Source organism: Chlamydomonas reinhardtii, chromosome 11 (genome assembly GCF_000002595.2).
Source record: "Chlamydomonas reinhardtii strain CC-503 cw92 mt+ chromosome 11, whole genome shotgun sequence".
NCBI lineage: Eukaryota > Viridiplantae > Chlorophyta > Chlorophyceae > Chlamydomonadales > Chlamydomonadaceae > Chlamydomonas > Chlamydomonas reinhardtii.
The window spans coordinates 37970-61641 of record NC_057014.1 but is presented as its reverse complement, the minus strand read 5'-3'; the positions used below and the strand labels follow the sequence as shown (position 1 = coordinate 61641).

The 23672-nt window shown below is 60.0% G+C and overlaps 3 protein-coding genes across 5 annotated transcripts; 2 read left to right on the top strand and 1 right to left on the bottom strand.

The window, feature by feature from the left end:
* Window positions 1–216: 216 nt before the first annotated feature.
* Window positions 217–15942, top strand: CHLRE_11g467528v5 (uncharacterized protein). 3 transcript variants are annotated; one of them, XM_043067285.1, is made up of 36 exons: window positions 407–588; window positions 747–839; window positions 993–1187; window positions 1412–1515; window positions 1777–1976; window positions 2148–2281; window positions 2442–2566; window positions 2721–2941; window positions 3149–3273; window positions 3478–3681; window positions 3851–4114; window positions 4335–5351; window positions 5501–5564; window positions 5686–5828; window positions 5994–6055; window positions 6158–6362; window positions 6511–7026; window positions 7184–8359; window positions 8514–8632; window positions 8734–8878; window positions 9041–9211; window positions 9387–9588; window positions 9920–10068; window positions 10255–10633; window positions 10832–11002; window positions 11233–11456; window positions 11589–11797; window positions 11912–12025; window positions 12152–12172; window positions 12482–12725; window positions 13022–13297; window positions 13421–13566; window positions 13725–13911; window positions 14057–14150; window positions 14338–14396; window positions 14537–15942. In XM_043067285.1, exons 2-36 carry the CDS (start codon window positions 771–773, stop codon window positions 14966–14968), a joined length of 8166 nt encoding a protein of 2721 aa, XP_042919285.1. In that variant the 5' UTR covers window positions 407–588; window positions 747–770; the 3' UTR covers window positions 14969–15942. The 3 variants fall into 3 exon arrangements, with proteins under 3 accessions (XP_042919286.1, XP_042919285.1, XP_042919284.1); XM_043067284.1 differs by lacking the exon at window positions 407–588 and adding an exon at window positions 217–312 and having other exon boundaries at window positions 747–1187; XM_043067283.1 differs by having other exon boundaries at window positions 747–1187.
* Window positions 15943–15954: 12 nt separating this feature from the next.
* On the bottom strand, window positions 15955–21496 carry CHLRE_11g467527v5 (uncharacterized protein). Its single transcript, XM_001701376.2, has 11 exons — window positions 21317–21496; window positions 20927–21120; window positions 20317–20532; window positions 20016–20176; window positions 19793–19888; window positions 19331–19450; window positions 19030–19116; window positions 18572–18748; window positions 18028–18255; window positions 17690–17812; window positions 15955–17528 (listed from the first exon to the last, which is right to left on the bottom strand). The coding sequence occupies exons 2-11, from the start codon at window positions 21108–21110 to the stop codon at window positions 17373–17375; spliced, it is 1548 nt and encodes a 515-aa protein (XP_001701428.1). The 5' UTR covers window positions 21111–21120; window positions 21317–21496; the 3' UTR covers window positions 15955–17372.
* A 115-nt stretch (window positions 21497–21611) lies between these two features.
* CHLRE_11g467526v5 (uncharacterized protein) lies at window positions 21612–23662 on the top strand. Its single transcript, XM_043067282.1, has 4 exons — window positions 21612–21905; window positions 22289–22434; window positions 22524–22670; window positions 23016–23662. Exons 1-4 carry the CDS (start codon window positions 21759–21761, stop codon window positions 23107–23109), a joined length of 534 nt encoding a protein of 177 aa, XP_042919283.1. The 5' UTR covers window positions 21612–21758; the 3' UTR covers window positions 23110–23662.
* The last annotated feature ends 10 nt before the right edge of the window (window positions 23663–23672 follow it).

The following is a 23672-nucleotide window of genomic DNA, read 5'->3' as shown; positions in this document are numbered from 1 at the left end:
ACCATGTACATGTTTGTTAGAACGTAGCTCATACATTTGATGCTGTAGGATAGCGCAGGCTTGTGTTGAGGCTTCAGGCTCTGCGCGCTGCTGCTTGTCAGGGGAAACACGTTTTTATTCTGATGCAGTTTATAGATTGGATACGCAAGCGGCGTAACCTGGCCAATAAAGACATAGTACAGCAACTTTGAAGTGACTCCGCACTAGACCACCGCTAGGTCTGTCGCGACATCAGGCTGGTGGGACCCTCGACAATTCCACGTGTTACAATGAGGTGTGACAGCTGCTAACGGGAGCGCGCCCAGCCGCCTGGTAAGAGTTCACTTCATGGCAATGTGGCTGAGTGTGAGAGCAGCGTTTGCTGACTGGATTTATGAAAACTACTGCATCACATGATTTCTGGAAGGAGATGGGTGGTCGCGCTGGCTACTGTTTGTCGTTTGGCGCAAAGCCGACTCCGCATGCCTGCAGTCGTGGACCCCACGACTATAGTCGTGGCTGGTACCTGATGAAACCACTTGGATGTGTCTTGCTGCAACAACAAACTCCTGCGCAGTCCGGACTGGCCCCTCGTGTGCAATTTCACAAGTGTGTTTTGTGGTGCTTGACGCGGATGCATTTGCGCCTTCAACATAGAGCCGTACATGTACATTCATAATTGTCTGGTTAATGGAAGAGGACGCACACTCTGACACCGGGCATGCGCCGGGCCTCAGTTCTGTTCAACGATGTCTTGTGCGTCGCAGGTCCATAGACATCTAGAAGATAACATGGTCGATGGGCAGCAGAACGGCGCTTCCGGGCTTCGGTCTCAGTTGAACGGGGCGCCAATGGACGAGGTGGGCCCCGACGCTGTGGCACGCCCCAACGGCGGAAACCCGATGCAGTCCGGCGAGCTGGGCATCCTGCTGGATGAATCCACAGAGCTGCAAAGACCTGGACACAACGGGGTTGCCAGGGGCACGCCCGTGCCTGTGGTCGCCCACACACAGGGCAAGAGTGCAGTCGCGCAGGGCAAGGCAGGAAAAGGCGATGATAGCAAGGGCAACCACAACGAGCAAGGGAAGCGAAAGGAAAAGAATAAGGAGCAAGGAGAGGGTGAGGAGGACCAGGACTTCAGCTTCAGGCGCACTGCTATGGAGCTGTGGGTGGACATCAAGCGGGAGATCAAACCCCGCAAGTACGAGGTGAGCGGCAGCAGGGTCACCTGAAGTGGCAGCAGTGTGTGCAGACGCGGCGCCGGGGCTGGGCTGTAGGCGGCTAGTAGGCGGGTTCTGTGTCAGTACCCGAAAGGTTATGACAGAAGAAGGCACATATGTACAGGCTGCACATTAACGCAAGCCCTCTGATTATTGCCTCTCTTTACATCGTGTGCACCTAACCCGCCTGCGGTCTGGACCCTTCATGCCAGGTGCTAACACGTGAGCTTTCAGAACAATCGCTGATGATGTTCCCCAAGGACAACGAGCTGCGTAAGGCGTGTGTCTACATAGCCTCCCACAAGCTGTTCGAGTGGTGGGTGTGGGCCGCTGGGGGCTGAGGGTTGTGTTGTGGGAGATAGTGTTGTCCTAAGACCCAGGGTGGGGAGGAGGGGGGGGGGGTTGTAAATTCCAGCCCAAATTAAACCAAACCAAGCCAACCAGGGGGGGGGGGACACAGAGTCAGGCCGCTCATTTTATAGGTTGTGTGAGCGGCTGGCTTGTGCTTGCCAACTTTAGTCATTACCACGCGGCTGGGCTGAGCCCTGCCCGTCCCGCCTTGCCTTGCTGTCCCCAGGTTCATGCTGGCTATCATTTTGGCCAACTGCGTCACCCTGGCGCTGGCCACCCCTGGGAAGCCGGGCTTTGAGAGCACGCGGCTGGGGAAGAACCTGCGCATCAGCGAGTATGTGTGGTTGGGCATATTCACGCTTGAGCTGCTCATCCGCGTCATAGCGCTGGGCTTCATCCGCGGGAAGGGCTCCTACATTCGAGACAGTGAGTGTGCGCATGGTGTGGGAGCGGAGCAGGGAGGGGCATGGGTGGATTGGGCAAATGGAAGTGCGCTAGTGCGGCGGTGGCAAACGCATGTTTGGAGGCGCCGTATGTGAGACGCTCTACTCCATGCTCAGAGCCTGCACCCCTTACTCTGCCGCTTGGTTTCTCCAGAGTGGAACATCATAGACTTTGTGGTTGTGGGCCTGGGCTACCTGGATCTGTCGGGCCGCGGCAACTACACACTCATCCGCTGCGTGAGGGTGCTGCGGCCGCTGAGGTCCATCAACAAGATCCAGGAGATGAAGGTGCGGGTGGGGTCTTGAGAACTGCGGCGACGGTGGGCTGTAGACTGGTGGTGCTGCTGGGGGCTGGTTTCCAGGGTAGCTGGGTGGCTGTCTGCCTCGACCCACATCGGCATGTGCGCCTTCAACTTTACCCCCACGCGCGTTTTCTTACCCCACACAGCAACTGGTGGACACCATGCTTAACTCCATTCCGCTGCTGCTGGACGTGGTCATCCTGGCCGTGTTCTACTTCGTGCTGTTCGGCGCCATCAACATCAACATCTTCGCAGGCTCGCTGAAGGGCAGGTCCGTGCATGCATGTGGGCAAGCGATTGCGGGTGATAAGGAAGGGGAGCGGTGGCAGCGGTTGTGCTGCTTATGGTGGGCCGCGAGCAGCTGGCAATCACGTGGTTGCATGGCCCCAGTTCATACATGATGCCCAAACCAAACACACGTGCAGGTGCGGCACTTTGCCCATGACTGCGCTCGTTGACGGCCTCGGACGCAACTTCACCGGGGAGCCCTACGGCGACCCCAGCGCCAGCCTGTCCCTGTTCACCAGCACGGGGCTGTGGGACCAATGGCAGGTGGCCGACGACGACGCAGACACGGTGTGCCGCGGCCCGGTGCCGTCCAACCTAGGCTCGCTTTCCTGGGTGGGCAGCTGCAACGAGACCGACGGTGAGTGCCGGGGAGTACTGGTATGTCTGGGTATGTACATGCAGTAGGAGTGAAATCAGTCGGGCGTTACGTAGCAGTTAAGACAACGGTCAAGTACCGCGCTCGGGCTTGATGCTTATGGCGAATGCTGGGTTGCGTATACGGTAAATATGCATTGCACCTATCTACAGGATCCTGCCGCATGCTTACCGTATTATGTATCCACAGGGTGGTGCACCTGGGACAGCTACACGGGCCAGCCCAAGAGCGATGGCGGCTTCTGGTGCAGCGACCCCTCGCAGTGGTGTGTGCCGTTCCAAAACCCGGGCGACGGCTACCGTATGTATGACCACGTGAGTACGCAGCTAGCCTGGCAGGCGGCCTGAATGGCTTCCGCAGCGGGTAACTGTTTGGCTCGTAGTGCTGGGTGGCAAGTAGCATGTGGGCTCGACTGTACCATAATGCCAGCCAATGGTTTTGTGACTGGCTCATCCTGACATCCCGTTTTCCCTCCTCCCCCACTTGTCCCTACCACAACCTACGTCGACCGTGTACAGATCGTGTGGGCCTGGCTGACCATGTTCCAGATCATGACGTTGACGGACTGGTCGTTCAGCATGTACGATTGCATGAACGCCATCAACCCCGGCGTGTTCCCGTTGTTCTGGGCCATGGTCATCTTCGGCTCATTCTTCCTGCTCAACCTTGCGCTGGCCGTGCTGTACCTTCAGTTCAGCAAGGACAAGGAGCAGAAGAGGCTGGTGCGTGGCGGGGCCGGAAGTAGGGTGGGAACCGCTGCACTTGCAGGCAGAACATGGGCAGTCGGCAGACTGCCTAGGAAGTGTTCCAAGGGGGTCACTAGCAGGACAGCAGCCGGTGCTGAGCACGTGCGAACATACAACATACTGCGCATCGCCGTCCTGAATGCAGGCTGCCGCAGAGGCCCGACGCGAAGAGGAGGACAAGCGGCTTGCAGACGCACTCAAGAAGAAGGAGCTCAGGGAGCGGAATGAGCAGAAGCGCCTGCAGGCAGACGAGCTGGCCCGGCTGAAGGCGGCACACGATGAGCCCCTGGATGGCCTGGACGCCGTTGAGGGCGGGCAGTGGCAGGCGCAGGAGCGCACCACCCCAGGCGGCCACAAGCTGAAGCGTACCGAGTCGTCCCAGCACCTGAATGAATTGGATGACTTTCCGGTAAGCAGTGCAGGGGGCCGGTGGTGGATGTGGTGAAGCGGGGATACTGCCAGCTACCATGTTCCTCACATAGATCGATCCGTCATCCAGCGATGCTGACATGTCGCTCCTGCACAAGCCCCTTCCAAACACACGCACGCACACACATGGATCTTGTGTACTCCTTGCCATGTGCTATCTAACACACATACAACCACATGCCCATGCACCTCCTTTGCAGCCCTCTAAGGAGCTGGGGGGCCAAAAGCACCCCCACCTGGTGGCGCTGGGCCCAGACAGCGAGACGCTCCGGCGCAAGTACGAGGTGCCGCAGTTCCTCAAGGCCGCCGACTATGACGAGCGATCCGTCTGCACTGCATATGAGCTGGTGGGCGCCAGCGGCATGTTTAGCGGTTCTGGGGCGCGCGGTGGTGTCACAAGCGTCACTGCCCCAATGTACGGCGCTTCCATGGCAAGTCGGAGCCTGGTGGGCGGCAGCGGGTACAAGGCCGGAAACTCCCGGGCTGGCGGCGCTCCCAGTGCTTCCACTGGTGCCTCGGCAGCCAGTGCCGCTAACCCTGCACTGGGAGCTCTGGGCAGCTTCGCCGCTGGCAGCGCCCGCCATTCGCCTAGCTCCAGCCTGGGCTGGAGCTGGAGCAAGGACAACAGCTCAGGCCGTATGGCGTCTCTGCGGCGCGCAGCTTTGTTGGCGGCGAACCGTGGTAGCAGCCTGGCCGCCTCACGTGCACTGGAGGCAACCGCGGCGGCCCTCGAGGAGGAGGTTGAAGAGGATGACGACAGCAGTGATGGCAGTAGCAGCAATGGTGAAGCCCTGCGCCACAGTGCCGCTGGCGTTGCTACAGCCGGTTCCGAAAGGGTGCCGGCCAAGCAGCAGCCCTCCATGTGCCGCAGCAAGACGGGCGCGAGGGACGCGGATGCCGCGCCGGCAGGTAACCCTAACCTCCTGCTGGACACGGCGTCGACGGACGACGGGCCCTGGCCCGACGGCTGCTGCACCGCGCACGTGCCTGCGGGCAAGAAGCGTGAGGAGCGCTACGAGGCCGACCGCAGCTGCTCGGCCCTGCGCAACTGGTGCTACTGGGTCACGTCCGACTGGCGGCTGGACGCGGCGTCCATGGTGGTCATTGCGTTGAACGCCATCATCATGGCGCTGCAGTGGTACGAGATGCCGTACGCGCTGGACCGCTTCAACGACATCTCCAACTACGCATTCACCATCTACTTTATCATTGAGATGGTAGGTCGGAGAAGGGCCATGGTAAGGTGAAGGACTTCGGGCAGAGCAACGGGCATGATCCGTATTGTGCGTTGGATGGCGGTACACGTTGAAATTGCCTGCATTTCATTTCGGAAAGCCTGCATGCTTCCTGTTTGCCATGCTTGTAGGTGATCAAGCTCATGGGCCTGGGTGTACTGTACTTCACAGATGGCATGAACATAATGGACATGAGTGAGTGCGGGCGCTGGTGGCGCTGGCGGGGTTGGCAGGGCGGTGAGATTACAGCTTCAGGAAAGTGCTTTCAAACAATTTCACATGCCCCCATACCCCTCTTGGCACCCTTCTTCTGCAGTCGTGAACGCTGCCACCACCGCCGAGATGATCATCGAGCTCATCCCCACCGTGGACAACAAGCTAGCTAACACGCTGTCCATCCTGCGAGTGTTCCGCCTGCTGCGCCTGTTCCGCCTGTCCCGCCAGTGGAAGAGCCTCTACGTAGGTGCAGCGCATGAGCAGGTCCACGCACAAGTCCGTCCCACTTGCAAACCGCCCTGAACAAACTTAGAGAGGCCGAGGCTTCGACTGAGTGGATGTAGCTGGCATTCGAATGCACTTGACGTGGCTGCTTGGTCCTATCGCCCCTGACCTTCACCCAAACAGGCCATTACCTCAACTCTGCTGGCGTCTGTGAAGCAGACCTTCTACCTGACCATGCTACTGCTGTGAGTGGTTGGCACTCGGGACACATGTACATGTGCCAACTAATGCTCCTTTTTTGCATTCTAGATTGACTTCGCCCCCGCCCTTCATGTGTCCCCCTTCAGGCTGTTTATGTTCATTTTTAGTCTGCTCGGCATGCAGCTGTTCGGCTACACCATGGCGGTGTGCGACTCGGTGGAAGGCAGCACCGCTAGCTGTCCTTCCAATGACCTCGCCACCTGCCCCGCACACTTTGACTGCTACTTGCCCTGCAACTGGCAAAACGCCAACTTGGTCATTCCTGCGGACGGCAGCCCTTACAATAACGTGGTAAGTGGGTCCAGGGGCAGCACCACGCATTTGACCAAAGGAGCTGGGCATTCTTGGCCCTGGACCTGTGAGCGCCCCTGTCTGTGTTGTGGGCGGCAGGCCTCGTTTGCTACAGTCTCGGACTGCTGTAACCTGCTGTCAACTGCAGGCAACGTGCGAGGTGTTCCCGCGGCAGTACGCACCCGACGTGGCGGCGCCCTTCAACCAGTCGGTGGCACGTGCTGTGGCGGCGCTGTTGGAGCCGGCCACCAATGGCGCCGAGCTGCACGGCAATATGAGCAGCCCCGAGCTGGGTGGAGGCAATGACACGCTTGCGGCGCTTGCGGGTGCCTACCTTGACGCGGTCAATAGCGGGTATCCACCCCTTGATGTGGACTCCTTCCCTCAGTCCCAGCCCACAACTCCGTACGTGGCGACCGTCAATTTGACGGCCATCTTCACCAACGCATCATGGCCTTACAACACGACTCTCTTCCCCAACCTGTCCGCGGCCAACTTGACCGACGTTGACGTGGCTTTGGGCGCGGACCTCTACGGCCTGGGCTCGGTCCTGTTTGGTTCGTACAACTACACGTCGCTGACCTACATGGCGCAGGTGGGCAAGCCAAGCCTGATCCGCGCCAACTTCGACAACATCTTCCAGGGCTTCATCACCGTGTTCCAGGTGAGCAATCCTGGGAGGAAGAGGCGGGCAACGCTGCCCACCTGGCGCCTGGCGCACCTAATTTACACCTTGGCCTTTACTTGGTTGCTGGCGTGCTGCACTGAAACCCTGACGGGTTGGGTGTGTTTCCTCACTCTGCCACCCACGCACCCATCAGGTGCTGACGTTTGATAACTGGGCGGACTCGCTGCACGCCGCCATGCACGCCACCACGCCCTGGGCCGCCTGCTTCTACGTGGCGCTCATCCTCATCGGCAATTTTATGGTGCTCAACCTGTTCTTGGCCATTTTGCTGGACAACTTTGGCGACATCGATGAAATTGTGGAGGCGGCCGAGGAGGAGGAGCGCAGCAAGGCCGCAGCCAAGGCCGAGGCAGCGGCCGCTGATGCGTTGGGCAAGGTAGCAGATCTGGGCAAGGTGGCGGCTGCAGCCACGGTCGGCAAGGTGGCGGTCACTGGGAAGGAGGCGCTTGGTAGCCTGTGGAGCCGGCTGCGTGCGATGGCGGGCTGCGCGCCCCCCGTCAAAGAAGGCGAGGACAAGGGCCACGGCAGGGAGGGCACTCACAGCCATGGTGTGGACAGCGGTGGTGAGGGTGGGATCAGCGCTTACGACGGCGTGAGCGGCTACAGTGAGAATGGCGGCGGCTTCAGGCACCGCCACTCCACAGGGGCTGGCGGTGGCCTGGTCAACAACCCCGTCTACCACAACACTACGCCCGTGCGCCAGTCCAACTCTGGGCTCAACGGCACGGACGGCAGTGTGGTGGTGCCGCTGGGCGACCCACTGGCCGGCGTCATGGCACTGGGCGGCGCCTCCTTCTACGTGCCACTCAGCCGGCCCGCGCCCCTAGAGCACCAGCGCCTGCTCACCGCGGACGCCATTGCGATTGGCCAGGAGCAGGAACGGGCCGCGCAAGCGGCCGTGTTGGCGCAGCTGGCGGCGCGGTTGAACGCCACAGAGGCAGCAATGGTGTTGGACGACACGACCAGCCCAGCCCCCCTATCGCGACTGATTGGCGCCTTCCCCGCAGCCGCCCATGTAGTGGACGCCGGCAAGCAGCAGCACGTGCAGGGAGACAGGCATGCCGTTCTCGCCCATGTGCATTCTACCACACCCACAAACGGGGCTGGCCTGGTCGACCTGCCTGCGACAGCTGCTGGCGCCGCGCCCGGCGCTGTGCCCATGCTGTACATGCTGCGTGAGGACGGGCGCTACATGTTCGCCACACGCGACTTCAAGACGGCGCAGGAAGGCGCACGCTACCCGGCTGGTCTGCCGCCGGCCGTGGCGCAGGATGCAATGCTGCAGATGGGCAGCGGGCTACCGGCCAAGGTGAGCGGTTCGGTGACTGGGTGGCTAAGTGACATATCAAAGTCGCATCTGTGGGCAGACGAACACCTAATCTAGCCACACTGTATTGCAGCAAGCCGCACACGACACTGTAAATCAGGGCGCTTACTTCTGTCAATGCGCTGCACGGCTGCAGGCCGAGAAGATGCGTAACCACCTGGAGGAGCTCAAGCGCCGCGGCCAGCCGGAGCGCGAGGGCAAGGGCGTGCTGCCGCCGGAGCTAGGCGGGGGCCGCCACCGCGGCTTTGTGCGGCCGTGAGTACGGGAACGGTTGTGGGCTAGTGCGAATGCACCTAGGCACTGAGCTAGGAGCTAAGCTCAACTCCTGTGCTGATTGCCTGGCCCTCCATCCACAGCAAGCGGCGCACGGACATGCTGTTGACGGGCGGCGCGCTGTACCCAGTGGTGGCCAAGCCCGATGTGGCCATGGGCGACATGCTGGTGGGCCGCAGCCTGTTCATGTTCCCGCCGCGCAACCGCATCCGCCGCTTCTTCGCCCGGGTGCGTGGCTCCGAGCGCGCCTGCAATCCCTGCTGTACTGCTGTGTGCATGTGATATATACCGTAGCGCTGCCACATGTGCACCTCTCATCGCCCAGCTCTGCTGGTTGACCTTGTGTGCTGCTGACTGCCCGCCCGCGCCCCGCTGCTTGCTGTGTTGCAGATCGTGACAGCCAAATGGTTTGACACGCTGATGCTGTTCATCATCACGCTGTCCTCCATCCAGCTGTGCCTGGACACGCCGCAGCTGGACCCCGCCTCCAAGCTCAAGCAGGCGCTGGTCATCCTGGACTACATCTTCACCATCGCGTTCGGCGTGGAGGCAATCATGAAGGTGGGCTTTGTGCGCCGGTGGGCACAGCCCAGCAGCGCGACGGCCGGTGCTTGGGCTCCACTACACGTGTGGTATCTGTGTACAGCTTCCTGGGCAGTGCGCCTGCATACCATGTACGGCATGTCCACCATTGCTGCCGTGCCCTACTGCCACATGGCGGCCCCACCCTCCGCAGATTGTGGTGACGGGCTTCATGTTCAACGGCGCTGGCTCGTACGTGCGCTCGCCCTGGAACGTGATGGACCTGCTGGTGGTGATTGCGGGTGTGGTGGTGCTCATCACAGACAGCCTCAGCAAGGGCGTCAACATCATGTGGCTGAGGGCCATCCGGACACTGCGGGCGCTGCGCCCGCTGCGTGCGGCCAACAGGCTAGGCGGTGAGCAATGCATGTGCCTGCTGCTGCGCATGCGTGCGCCTGCCGCACAGCCCGTGCGAATGATACACCTCGTGCGTCCTTGATACGGCTGCCTCATTGCTGCCAACCGCCTCTCTGTCCACCTCTTCCTTGGACCATCCGTTGGGCACGAACGCGGGAGTCCCACACCCACACCTCACGACTATTCAAAAGTGTCTGCAATTGTTAGATCTTTACCCCCAAACTGCGCCGAGGATGCACCCAGCCCGCGCGCGCCCCTACGCCTGCTGTCTACCTCGCTACACTCCTCTGTACCATGTTTGCAACCCATCCCAACTGCCACTGCACACAGGCATCCGCACGGTGGTGAGCGCCATGCTCAAGGCCATCCCCGCCCTGGGCAATGTGTTCATGGTGGCGATGCTCATCTACTTCATCTTCGCCATCCTGGCAATTAACATTGTCGGAGGGAAGTTCTGGAGCTGCCGCAGCATGGACGATGTAAGGGAGCGAGAGTGGCCTTGGGGAGCTACTTACTTGTGGCAATGACAGGATTGGCAGCGCTGCCACTGCACCTATATTTGCTGGCACCCGTTTGCGTACGGTAACTGTGCACACACGTAGAAACACGATGCGTTCTATCCATCTTGCTACGCATATCCCACTGTGCCCTTGCGTCCCCCTCAGGTGGACACTCCTCTGGACCCAGACTACTACCTGCCCCGCAACACCACCATGACCCGTGACTGGTGCGACTCCACCAGCGGCGGCGACATCCTCATCAACACCAGCGCCTACCACTCCATGTGGAACCTGGCCAGCCCCCCGGCCTACAACATCACCACCACCTGGAGCAACCCCAGCACCAATTTTGACAACCTGGCTGTGGCGCTGTACACGCTATTCCAGGTGGCCACACTGGAGTCCTGGTCCGACGTCATGTACACGGGCGCCGACATCACGCAGGTCTACCAGCAGCCCATAACCAACAACTCGCCCGCCGTGTGCCTGTTCTTTGTGATTTTTGTCATCGTTGGGGGCTTCTTTTTGCTGAACCTGGTTATTGGTGAGTGATTGCATCGCATGCACAGGGCTTCCAAGGGTTTGAAAGCGCTTCCTTGGACACAGCCTAAAACAGTATTCTTGTTTACATGGCCCTTGCATGCACTCCAGCTGGTCTCTTCGTCCACATGGACAACCCTCTGAAACCCCACCTACTCACCCCACCTATTCATGTCTTATTACTCTCGCTCCCCCATGCCAGGTGTGTCCATCGACAAATTCAATCAGATGCGGCGCGAGAACAACGGCGGCAACCCGCACATGAGCGATGAGCAGGAGGCATGGGTCTCCACCCAGAAGATGCTCACCAACCTGCGCGCGCTCAGGCGCCACGTGCCACCCGAGAATAGGTTCCGGGCCTTCTTTTATCACCGTGAGTAGTAATGCCACAGCTTGTGTGAAGCATCCCGCTCTGCCTGAGCCCTCCTCGCACGTGCCCAGGACCGGGGAGTCGGGTTATAAGCGACGGCCTCTACATGGCATGGGTGTGTCCAGTGGGGCCCCTAAAGCTGTATGTTTGCAACGTAAGGAACACCTCTAAAACTAGGTATATCCACACTTAAACATTTAGCCCCCGCCGCATTCTCCACTCCCGCCCCGCAGTGACCCAGAACCAGATCTTTGAGGACGTGATCATGGTCATCGTGGTCATCTCCATCGGCTTCATGCTGCTGGTGCACGCCGACATGGCGCCCACGTTCTCCTACATTGTGTCCTACTCCAACCTGGCCTTTACCATCGTGTTCCTGATAGAGATGCTGCTCAAGTGGATCGCGCTGGACGTGCACGGCTACTTCAAGAGCGGCTGGAATTGCTTCGATTTCACGGTGCGCCAGAGGATGGAGCGGGGTTGGGTGCGGTGTGGCGGGGTGAGAATCTGCAGAGAGCGGTTTACGTGCATGTTGGTTCGGACCTAACGACTTGCTCTCATGCACAACATACAACTTTGACTTTTCCAGGTGGTGTGTGCCGGTATCGGCGGTGTGATTGTGGACTTTGCGACGGACACTGTGTTCACCTTCTTCCCCATCATCCGCGCACTACGTGTGCTGAGGCTGTTCCGCCTCATCCCGCGCTTCAAGGGGCTGCGCACGCTGCTGACCACGCTATGGTGGTCGCTGCCCGCCCTGATCAATGTCGGATCCGTGCTGTTCCTTCTCATCTTTGTGTGAGTGTGGGGCCAGCAGGTGGCTGGCTTGAGCTCCTCGGGAGCCACTGCCACTGTGTTGCTTTTATCATGTCACACCTGCATTTACGTGTCCTAGCTGCTCCCTTGCCGCAGCTACGCCATCATTGGCATGAACCTGTTTGGAATGATTCGCGAGGACAACGCCGGTGAACTGGGTCCGTACGTGAGCTTCCGCACCTTCCCGCTGGCATTCCTGACGCTTTTCAGGTGATTGTAAAGAGTGGGGGAAGCTCTTGGGCCCCTGAGTTATTGGTGTGCCCATTGTTGTCTGCGCCCCACCTACCGGCCTTCACCCACATCCCCACTACAATCCTATCCTTCCATGCACTGCAGGCTTATGACTGGAGAGAACTGGTGAGTACTTGAATTGTTCCAGCTGTACTAGGCCTAGATGGGGCGTACAGAGACTGTTGGGGTACCGGGGGGAAGCAAGTCATTTAGGGCATCTGTAAAATGCGTGCTGAGCGTGGGCATCAGATTGCTTTAAGCGCGGTCAACGTTGCACGCAGCGTGGATGCACGTGTGCATGTGCGTGCGTGCGTATGTGTTGTTGTGCGTGTCTCCTACTGTGTTTGCATAGCGCGGCTGTGCCCATGTGTGTGCGGCGCAGGCGTGTGTACCATTCTTGAACCCGCCCGTTCCCAATGCGCTGACGATCCACAGGAACGGCGTGATGGCAGACTGCATGCAGCTTGATAAGTGTGTGCGGATCGACCAGACCTACAACACTACCAATGCCGATGGCGACCCTGTTGTTCTAAACCCGGGCGACTTCTACGACTTTGATGACCCGGTGCTTGAGGGCGTGCCGCAGGACTACAAGACCAACCAGTGCAGCCCGCACCCACTGGTGGCCATCATCTACTTCTTCTCCTACATCCTCATCATCACATTCATGCTGCTGCAGGTGGGGGTCAGGCGGTAGTACAGGGCGTGTTGGGGGGTCGGCGCCTTCAGGCGCCGGCTGCTCTGTAAGGCTGCCCCGGCATCATGATTTCCTCGCTTCGGGCCCATGGAAATCGGAAAGCAATGCGCGGAAATGCTTACTGCTAATGGGCTGCAGCGTTTCACGCTGCTTGCTTTCACCAGGCCCATGCAAGGGGTTTTCAGATACAACGTACATGTAGGTGAACTTGTGTCACGGATACGTTCGCCCCGCCCTGACCGCCCGTTTCCTCTGCACGTTCTTCCTGCCCCGTGCAGATGATCATCGGTATCATCATTGACAACATTCAGAACACGGCCTTTCAGGAGAAGCTGCCCGTGGGCCCCTCCACACTGCACACCTTTACAGAGGTGTGGGAGGACCTGGACCCGCACGGCTCCGGCTTCATCCCCGCCTCCGCGCTCACCTCGCTGCTGCTGCGCTTGCCCAAGCCGCTTGGCGTCAAGAAGCTGGACAGCCAGATGCTGCGAGTGCAAGAGATCGTGCTGTCCACCAATATCCCCATCCGCAGCCGCTGCGTGCAGTTCTACGAGGTGCGCGCCTTGGGACCTTGGGCTGCCAGGCCTTGGGTTGTGTTTGCTGACGCCTTATGCGTCTGCTGATGATTGATGTCTGTGTACTGAGCCCTTTCCATGCCACAACCTCACCGCACCCAGGTGCTTCACGCACTGTCTGGCCGCGTGGCTGGCACAGACGTGCCCGCCGACCAGGAGGACCCACTGCACGACCAGCTCGTGCCCCACATCCCGCCTGACTTTGACGGAGCGCCCACCCACAACGCCGCTCAGTACTACTCGGCCATGTGCGTGCCTGGGCTTTGGAATCTTGAGAGGGATACGAAGGGCGCCTCATGCAGCCTTTGTCCGCGCCTCTTGCGGCGAGAGTAGGGATGGTCCAAAACCAGCACTATCCATGCTGGGCCTTCACCCACCGACTCAGATGACGCCCGGCACCGTGCAGGTACATGACCACGGCTGTGCGGCGCCTGCTGCTGCAAACCTGGACGGAGCGCAAGCTACATGAGCTGCGCGAAATTAGGAACCGGCTGAAGACCATCAAGAGCGCCGCTCATGCTGCCGGGGAGTCTGGCGGCCTGAATGAGGAGCGGTTTGAGCTGCAGCGGGAGGCGCAAGAGATCGCCGAGGAGGTGCGCGGGGCTGGGGCGCGCTTGTGTGGGGTTGCAGGGCCGCCAGGCCTTGCGGCGGCACACGTGTGTGATCTCTGCGGGTGACAATCGTCTCATTGTTACCGCGATTGTTACTAACAATACTTTTCACATCCTCAACTCACAGGTGCGTGAACGGATGCGTGATGCGGCCGAGACTCTGGGCGGCGAGGCGGGCAAGTCCAAGCGCCGCACGCGATTGGGCGGCGTGGTCAAGAACTGTGAGTCATGCCTATAGAGAAACGGGATGCCGGTGCTCAGATTGTCAAATAGGCCTACGAATGTGTGGTGTGTGTGGGTGAGGTGGGGCACAGGCATGGGCACCGTTTACAGCATGAAATTGCTACATTGCACCCAAAAGCATGGCCATTCATGGTTTCACAACTTTTGCATTACCCATGTCCTCAGTTGTCAAGAGCAAGATGATCAAAAGCAAGGGCAAAAGCAAGCATGAGAACGACAATAAGGTAAAGCGTCCGAGGGCGTGCGCGTCAGCAGCCTAGTCTTAAGGCAGCGGCATGGACAACGATGAGGCCAATCATGTCATTAAGTGCCTTCATTGCCTTCGACATCGTGCCAACCCCCCTCCCGTGTCCACCACATGCAGACCGTGGCCGAGGAACTGGGAGTGCCACTGCAGCAGCACACCGTGGAGCGGAACGGCTCGGCGCGGCGGGATGGCAAGAGCTTTGCGGCTGCAGCTGCGGCCACAATGGCTGCAGCCAAGCTGAGCAACCGGAAGGAGCCGCTGGCCAGTGCAGCAGCCACTGGCGCCTCAGCGGCCTCGGCGGTGCGCCGTGCCATGCCCGCCCGCATGGCCATGGCGGCCCTGGGCTCACTCATGCCCGCTGGCCGCAACTCAGCTGGTGGTGGCGCTGACGCACACGACACCAGCCACAGCAACTCGGGCGCCATGACTGACCGGCGGCCGGAGCCGTCAGTGGGCGGCAGCTCGACGGCAGAGGGCGGCGCAGGGGCCAGCGCGGCGGCGGACCACGTTGTCTTGGAGATGACGGCACGGCCCCAGCAGCCGCAGTAGGCATGATGCAGCCTGGTTAGGAGCTAGGCATGGCAGCCGACGCAGCTTGATAGCTACTTGCGGCACAGCTTTAGGCAAGGCTTTTCCGGGACCTGCACGCCTTGCAATAGGACCAAGGCGTGCAGGTCCGTCCACCTGCACGCCTTGCAATAGGACCAGGACCAAATGAGATTACTTTTCTTGATAAATTCCTTTTATTGATGTGGAAGGACGATATTGAGCCGCGAGGCAAAAATTGTATGTCCCAACTGTTACTAATGATTTGGGTAGGAACCCTGGGAACCGTACTCATGCGACACGGCGTGGCACTGCAAAGGTGCGGATGATCTGCGTGAACTGATTCGTGTTGTCCTGGCTGGCGCAGCGACAGCGGGCAGTTAGCTTGATGCAGCGTAAGCTCCAGCACCTGTCACGACCCTGCGTCGTGCACGTGGTCAGTGGTCAGAGCTTGCCTTAGCAAATTTTGCAGTAAAGAGGTTGGATGTTTTAGTTTTTTGAGCTGAGCCCCCCAGCGATCCAGGGGGGGCCAAGCCAGCCAGGATTGCCCCTGTCCGTGCCTGCCTGCCTGCCTGCCTGCCTGGAGATGTCCGGGAGACGAGCCCACTTTTCCCTTGCAAGGGAGAGCCACCTTTTCTTGTTCAGTACAGAGGTACAGTTGACCAGGGGCGGTTTGCGGAGTCTTGTGCTGAGGGTGCAGCGGTCGGGTGCTCATATTACTGCGTGACGTGTGTGGCGTTCACAGATAGCCGAATGCTATAGTGTAGACCACCTACAGTGTTATAGTGCTACGTGCAAATGTGAAGTGCAAGGATATGCCGCGGTGTCTACGGTATATGCGCAGAGTCAAGCCGTGTGCAGCCGTGTGCAGGCAACTGGGAATCAAGGTCGTGACTGGTGAGACTGGATCCGAATGCCTCCGAAGGTGCCATCGGAGTGCTTCCCACAGACAAAAAACAATCACCGTACTGCGCCTATACAGGCGGTGCCTTGGTATTAGCAATTACCAGATTGACAAGTGTTCCCCGGTCACGGGAAAAGGGGCTGAGCCCCTCCACAGTCTGAGGCCGAACAACCTCGTCGCCTGGACATAGCCGGGGTCGGTTTCCACAGGCACATAGCCAAACCAGGTGCCTAGCAATCGCGATGCCACAGCAGAGCCAACCGCAGCCAGAGACAGCACACTTGTCAACAGCCGCACTACTGTACTCGTCATGCCGCTACGCATGCCCTGCCAGCCCCACCGCGGACCGCTACCTAGACACCAGCCGGCTCCTCAGCCTGCGCGCTTGCGCCGCTTCTTGGGCGGCGCTGCACTCTCCTCCTCCACATGGCCTTTCCCGCCCGCCCCCGCTACCAAGATGCGCGCACGCGCCCCCGCTGCTGCCGCGGCCGCCGCCGCCGCTGCCGTCGCTGCCGCCGCTGCCGCCGCTGCCGCCGCTGCCCGTAATGGAACATGGCAAGGGGCAGGATGCAGGTCGCTTGTGCCCCAGCAGCATCTCCACCAGCGCGTGCCGAATGTCGGTTGCGGAGTTGACGTCAGTGCCAGTCTTTCACCAATCGAGTGTAGCGGTACGGTACTGTCCTGTTGACTGCATTCTCCTCGGTCGCCCGGCCAAGCCACGCCATGCAGACTTCCCCGCATGCTTCACGGGGATACCGTACACTGTCCCAGTTTGCCCTGACTGGTCCACTACTTTGGGCGGGGAGTATTCGAGTGTACCGTATGTTCTGCGGGCTGTTAGGCCTGTGATACATGTGTAGGATGCCCTCCAGTCGTCATTGCTTTACAGCGGCCCACCAACAGCCAACATTAACCGCATCAGCCACCTTCCGGTTCATGGGCCTGCGCCCGCTCATCATTGCTATGTAATTTACGGTATCCTCTTGTAGTGCCCTTGTCAACAGGGCCTATACAACATAACAAATACTCGTCAACGTTATCGCCAGCATTGTCAGCTAAGCCACTGCCCAAGCGCGTGGACGGCCCCACAACATCGAGGTTTCAGCACATGCACGAGTTTCTCCATTTCGTCACGCACAAGAGCACACTGAAAGCCAGCCCAAGGCAGCCACTAGTGGCAGGCACAAACATGCGTGCACGCATAGCAATCGGTCTGGGGATAAATAACAACCGCATACAGTCGCATGGGCACATGGGCATGGGCACAACAAACCCCTTCCCCTGCCCCCAGCTCCAAGGCTATACATACAACGCAAACCCTTAAAACGTCACACTAACTCCACACAACAAAAGAGGACCTGCCCCCGGCGGTACAATGCAAAATCCGCACCTCGAACGCCAGACACCACTGCCGCCTGCCTGCCGCGACACCTCGCCTTCTAGCACTTCACAACTCCATGCAGCTAGCCGCTAGCTGTCTGTCAAGCAATGATAGCCCGCGGCTTACTTCTTGGCACTCCAGCTGAGGTCGAAGATGCTGTCACCGGGGTACAGGGTGGGCAAGTAGATGATGTCGTCCGACACCTTGGACCGGATGCGCGGGAAGTCCAGGCTGGTGGCCAGCAGCGCCAGGAACACAGTCAGGTGGTTCATGGCGTACTGCGGAGGCAGGAGGCGAGTGAGGAGGCGGCAGTTGAGAGGGGGGCCGCAGCATTGATGCAGCAGTCAAGTTCATTACGCAAGCCGGAAAACGGCAGGTTGCGTCCTGGTGACTGCTGTCACTTCGCAGTACGATTGCACCAGCCCTACGCCGCACGCACCTCCTTGCCCACGCAGTAATGCGGCCCGTGTCCGAACACCAGGAAGTTGGAGGCGTACTTGATGTCCTCGGCGCGCTCGGGCGAGAACCGGTCCGGGTCGAACGAGTCGGGGTTCGAGTAGCCCTGTGTATGTATAACCGTGCCAGCAGTGCGTTAGTCATGGGCGCGAGGACTACTGCCGTACCGTTGGAAGGCTGTATGTCGCACCGCGGCTGCGACCGCCTGCACCGTCATTTCCAACTCCTGAAACTCGGCCCAATGTCAACAGCTTAGACCTGTTCCAAGTCCTTCCACACCGCCCCTCGTAATATGGTGCAACAACCCGCCCCGGCGCCCACCTGCTTGCAGGCAGCGACCAGCGAGGGCACAATGAGCGCTCCCTTGGGCGCCGTGTACGTCTCCGTCAGCTTGAAGGGCGCCTTGGCGCGCATGGGCACCATGGGGGCCGCGGGCCGGAAGCGCAGAATCTCCTTCACCACCTGGCGCGTGTAGTGCATCTCGTTCAGCATGTCGCCAGTCACCTTCTCCTCGGGGTTGGGGCGCAGGCGGTACTGCTCGTCGCGGACCTGAGGGATGCAGGATGAAAGGGGCAGGGGCAGAACGGGCCGTTGGGTTAGGGAATGAACAAGGCAGTGGAGCAAACCGGTAGCATGTGCCGTGAACACACAGCGGAAGGGCGGCCGGACCAGTCCACTCGCACATGTCAGAAAGACGCCCATGTGCCAACGCGCAACCCCGCGCGACTAGCACCAACTGCCCCACCACCCAACTCGCCAGGAGCTTGCTGGGCAAGCATTACGTCAGTCAGGTGCCCTCCCTTTACGACTTCGCCCTTGCCGCCGCTACGCCTCCACTTGGCATCCCTCCGCCACCAGCTCTCACCCGCGCCAGCACTTCGGGGTGCTCCGCCATGAGCGTGATGGTCCACACCAGGCTGGCGGTGGAGGCGTCCTGGCTGGCGAACAAGAAGTCCATCACCGTCTCCGCAATCTTCTTGTCGTCCGCGTAGAAGGGCGCCTCCTGGCCCGCGTCGGCTGCGTCCTTGATGTCAGACAGAATCTGTATAGATGATGGCCGCAGAGCAATAGTCGCATTAGGGCGATCACCAGGGCGCACATGGAAAGATGCGAGGTTGGCTGCTCCAGGCGCTTAATGTGCTGTTGTACTGACTGACCCCTCAACCCCATGCAAGCTTAAAACCTTCAAATGAGCCGTGCGCAACACAGACCGGCATCGGAGAGCGCGCGTGCGCTTCGCATCCCTCCACACTGACTGAGTACCGTGCATGTCTACTCCGTGAGCGCCCAGTTGTAAGTGATACCCGGGCGGGCCGCGCCCACCTGCTTGGTCCAGAAGTCCAGCAGGCACTCCGGCTCCTGGCCCGCGGCCATGCGGACCTTGCTGCGCGCGGCGGCGCGGGTCAGCGTCTGTGCAATGCGAGAGGTACGCGGGCCGCGTTGATTCAGGCACCGCTGTGACAGCAGGTTGCAAGCATGGCGCAGAGAACTGCATCGACTGATTGGGGGTTGCCAAACAACCTCTTGGAGGCGACCCGTAAAGCCGCAACCATCGCCTTCCTAGGCTCCGTGCCACCATGCGCTGCCATACGCAGTAACCCCTGTGAACACTCCTGCGGCCCACCTTGACAATGAACTGGCGGCCCTGGCGGCCCTTCCACACACCGGTGCCGGGCAGCAGCAGCGGAAAGGCCAGGAAGCCGTCCGTCATGGCCCGATAGGCGTCTGAGAACTTCTCGCGCTCCTGTGGACATCAGAATGCAAACGGACGTACGATTGAGAGTGACAAGACCGGCATTGTGCTGCCACAAGGTCAAGGGCTCCTGCATTGACAGGTTGGGCAACCCTTAAGCCGCGGTCCTCCAGCAAAGCTCGATTGGATAGGAATAGCTGCCGCGTTAATACACGGTTGAACCAGGATCCAATACGTAACAGCAATTGCCAGGAATCTGTCCACGCCTTGTACTTGAGACCCATGTACACAGATAGCAGCCACTCACGGCCCACCAATGCGGCTGTTTCAGCTGCCCCCAGTGGCGCTGTCGCACTGCCCCTCACCCCACGTGCCGCGGCCCAAGGCTCTCACCGTGGGATCGTCCAGGTAGGGACCCACGAACACCTCCTGGCTGGTGTAGGCGTTCAGGTCGCGAATGAAGGGCCGGATCTCGCGAGGGCCCGCGGTCTGCAGCAATTTGACAAGAGCAGCAAGTGACGCCAGAAGTCAGCTGGCCATCTGTGCCCCGCCCCTGTGCGCCCTCCGATATGACCTCTCTGGCTCCGTGCGCGCCCCGCACCCGGCGGCCGCCCACCTGCATCCACTCGTTGAAGTGCTTGCGGATGACGTCATCCTGCTTCAGCACGTACAGCCCCAGCGCCTTGCGCGTGAACAGCGCCAGGAACGACTTGCGCAGCGCCTTGTGCTCCGGCCCCGACATGAAGGCGATGTTGGTCTTGCCCAGAATCCACTCAGCTACGCATACGTGAACAAGAAAGCGCACAGCTGAATACGGAAGGCTTTGCTAGCTTGACTCGGCTAGCCTGCGCAGGCAGGCCCTGAAACGTACAGTGTGCTTCTTGAACATTTGAGTGGCATGCGTGCTGACCGCTCACCGTTGGGGTGCAGCGCTAGCAGCAGGGAGTCGCTGCTGTTGTGCGAGAACACGTAGCGGCTGAGGGCGGGGTCCGTTACGAACACCGTGAAGATGCCCACAATCGAGTTCCAGGACATGCCGGGGAAGCTGTAAAGGCGCTGGCGCTCCCAAAAGCCATACGGGTCCTTCACCATCTCCACGATACCGCCAATGATGGGGGTCACGCTGGCGGGGCCTGCAAGCGGCGCCAGTCCAAGTCAGTGAACCGGCGGGGTTGCGTATGACACGGCCGTACACTGGCCGGTACTGTTGCCAGCGTTGACCTGCCAGTCAGACTTTGTCCCGAATGGCGCGGCCTGTGCTGAAGTTCAAATCCCACACCGTAACCTTGCGTGGGAGCATTACTGCACGACGTCAGCGGCCCGGCCCTGCCCAGGAGTCACCGCGCGCGTGTGGTTGACCCCACATCCACACTAAGTGTGCCCAGACACCGCTCTCTGGGCTTTCCGAAACGAGGAAAGCAATTGTGTCATATATGTATGTTTCCTTGATGATGCGCGAACAGGGGGCCCCTTCTCACGCACTTCTCGGCGGGCCCGGAGCGGGTTGACGATCAGCGACCCACGCACCTGGCAGCATATTGCCGTTCTTGTCGGAACGATACCAACGAAACTTCATCTGCTCCCACAGCGCGTAGCCAAGCGCCAGAGCGCCTCCAGCAGCAACAAGCGCAGGACCGGAGGCGAGGTTGTCACCAAAGCCGCTCATTCCAAGTGAGGCAAGGCCATCGTTCAAAAGACCTGTCGCGTTCATCCTTCACACACTGCAAAAGGAGCAGCCGCAGAGGGGCGCGGGTCAGAGCATCCAAGGGCTCTCAAATAGAGGCCGCACGACCAACTATCACACATCATGCATATGTAAGACAGCTGGTAGTGATAAAAGAAAAAGCATCATCAGCAGGCAGCTATGAAAGCGACTGTTCTGGGCGCCGCTCGCTTCCTCGCTTCACGCCCACTCACCCCACTTGGAACTCTACAAAGCAAAAGTGACTATGACGACCAGATTGGTTACGTCGTGAGGCTGCAGAGCTGCTGTCACTGACGAAATGGTGTCAATCAAACTTCTGGTCCGCTCCCACTTGAAGGACAGCTCAGCTTATGTGGACAAGAGGACAGAGGCCCAGAGTAAGGGCTCTGTGCAATACGCCAATCAAGGGGTCCGCGCCATTTGACCGCAATGGACCAATGGTACATCAAGCATGTACCCGTGCCCCGTGAAGTTCCACAGTCGCGGCCTGCACCAACCAAGGTCCACGCAGAATTTGAATTGCATTATCAAGCCTCCGTGGCTCGCTGCCCTTGCGTGAGACGGCAGTGGAAGATGGGCCCACCTGTCCCCGCCAACTGCTTGGCGCGTAGAAACTTACTGACTCATAGCTATTTTGGCAGAGGATGCCAGCAAATGCCCACGCGCCTGCGAACAATGGTACGGGCACGCCCCAGCCAACCAACGCCGGCTCCTGAGGGGCCGTCCCTCGACAGCATCCGACTCCGCCCCGGAGCACAGAGGGATGCAAACTCCATTGTTTCATTTGTGCTGTCCGAGAAGGTAAGGGTATGGGAGTGCCGTAGACTGAGAGGGCCGCTCTTTTGCCGCGGCGCGGCGAACCCAAGAAGAAGCAGTCAGCGCGCACCTGTCGCAGCGGCACACCGGGGCGGCTCACTAGCCAAGCCCCCGCAGATGCAGCCAAGTCTACGAGCAATCAAACTCGTGGGCGGCAATGGGGCAAGGTGGTGGCACTGAAGGGCGGCATGGGTGACACCACGGCATGAGCCCCGCAGCGCGCACGCAAAGACGCAGTGCATAGCCAACAGCTGCCGGCAGGGGGAGCTACCGGCGGTTGCTGCATTGGCCCCCACGCTTGGCCCCCTACACTTCGTTTGCATCCCAGAGTGCCTAACCAATTCATATCTCATTACTTCTTGCAACAGATCAACCCCTTGGGGTTAGACCCGTTTCGCTTTACAATTGCAGAAGCGCCAGGAGCTGAGGGCATCGTAGGTATTGTGCAGACTGTACCGCTAGCTGCGCCTGGCTCCGCAGAGCTTCGCACGCTGGTGGTCCGGCCCTCGTTCAGGTACGCGGCATGGCAACAACGGTTACAGAGCTCTTGCTGGAAGGGCGTGGACAATTTCCTCACTTCGCTGTCACCGCCCCCACTACTAGGGGACGAGGCCTGGGGAGCCGGCTGGTGTCCACACAGCTGGAGGGCCTGGCACCCGGCACGGCGGTGTACCTCACAACCATCGAGTCGCGTCTGCGCTTCTACAAGCGGCTGGGATTCAAACGGCTGCTGCTGGAGGAAGCGCCCAGGTGGGCGGCTTGGAGTGTAGAGCAGTTCCACCGACACCAGGTGACTAAACGCATAGGGGTCGCAGGCGGTCCGGTCAGTAGGCGGTGGCCACTCTGTGCGGGTGGGGCGCGGCACCTGACGAGGAGGGGCGAGGACCCCGTTAACCCAGAGACCAAAAGAAGATAAGAAGGCCGCGGTGTCTGGTAGAGCAGCGTGGTGATTCCAGCATGTGGTTGCTCATGCAGTTGTGTAGCACAGGCTTTCCACGCGTGTGCCTGCCTGCACAAGGCACATGCCCCAGATACCGGCATGACTCAGCTGTGGCCCCCTGCTTATCCACTACCTGTCATGTTCTGCACTTGCAGCGACATGCGTTTCGAGGTGGCAGCGGGGCTGGTGGCGGCCCGGCTGCTGGCGGGCCAGCAGCTGGTGGTGATGTGCTGTGTGGTGCAACGTTAATGGGGAGTGGATGCTTAAACATGGCGGCTGGCAACACCACTGGGCCGCCGCAGGCATAGTTTGGAAAGCATGAATGCCAGGATAAGGCAGCCGTAAGGTTTGGGGCGTGGCAGGGGTGCCAATGTGCCGCACGAGACGCAGGCTTGCCCTTAACCCAGAACATAAACCAACATGAATGTCTGTTTGGTCCCAGGCACAGTCCGTGGTTGCAATGGCGTGGCCGCCATTCCAAGCTACCAGTGTGGGCTGCGTTCACTGCAACGTGTCTAATCAAGTTCATGCATCGATACAGTTGGTTACAATGGCTTTGTGCTGCGCCATGTAGCCATGACTCGGGCTGCGATTTGTTTGGTTGATTACTTGTGTCAGAAGGCAGTAGGAGCCCATACGTGACGGATACTGGCAGGGGCAGTGATCCCCGTAGCAGCGACACTACGGTAGACACAGCATGCAGACAGCACTCTATACGTGCAGCATGGGCTACCAGCACGATGCAAGCCTGGACCGACGCAGTCGTTCCTCCTATAGTGTGTAGCGCGTTCCTCCCCTGCTCCCCACCCTGC

Excerpts from the sequence above, each read along its gene's own strand:
- CHLRE_11g467528v5 (XM_043067284.1), top strand. The coding sequence starts at position 771 with ATGGTCGATGGGCAGCAGAACGGCGCTTCCGGGCTTCGGTCTCAGTTG. Across the intron at positions 10,069-10,254 it reads GCTGCCGCAGCATGGACGAT|GTGGACACTCCTCTGGACCC; the intron begins GTAAGGGAGCGA and ends CGTCCCCCTCAG. Across the intron at positions 14,397-14,536 it reads AGCATGAGAACGACAATAAG|ACCGTGGCCGAGGAACTGGG; the intron begins GTAAAGCGTCCG and ends CACCACATGCAG.
- CHLRE_11g467527v5 (XM_001701376.2), bottom strand. The coding sequence starts at position 21,110 with ATGAACGCGACAGGTCTTTTGAACGATGGCCTTGCCTCACTTGGAATG. Across the intron at positions 18,256-18,571 it reads ACCCCGAAGTGCTGGCGCGG|GTCCGCGACGAGCAGTACCG; the intron begins GTGAGAGCTGGT and ends TGCATCCCTCAG. Across the intron at positions 17,813-18,027 it reads TGGTCGCTGCCTGCAAGCAG|GGCTACTCGAACCCCGACTC; the intron begins GTGGGCGCCGGG and ends ATACATACACAG.
- CHLRE_11g467526v5 (XM_043067282.1), top strand. The coding sequence starts at position 21,759 with ATGCCCACGCGCCTGCGAACAATGGTACGGGCACGCCCCAGCCAACCA. Across the intron at positions 21,906-22,288 it reads CATTTGTGCTGTCCGAGAAG|ATCAACCCCTTGGGGTTAGA; the intron begins GTAAGGGTATGG and ends TTCTTGCAACAG. Across the intron at positions 22,671-23,015 it reads CTGCTGGAGGAAGCGCCCAG|CGACATGCGTTTCGAGGTGG; the intron begins GTGGGCGGCTTG and ends CTGCACTTGCAG.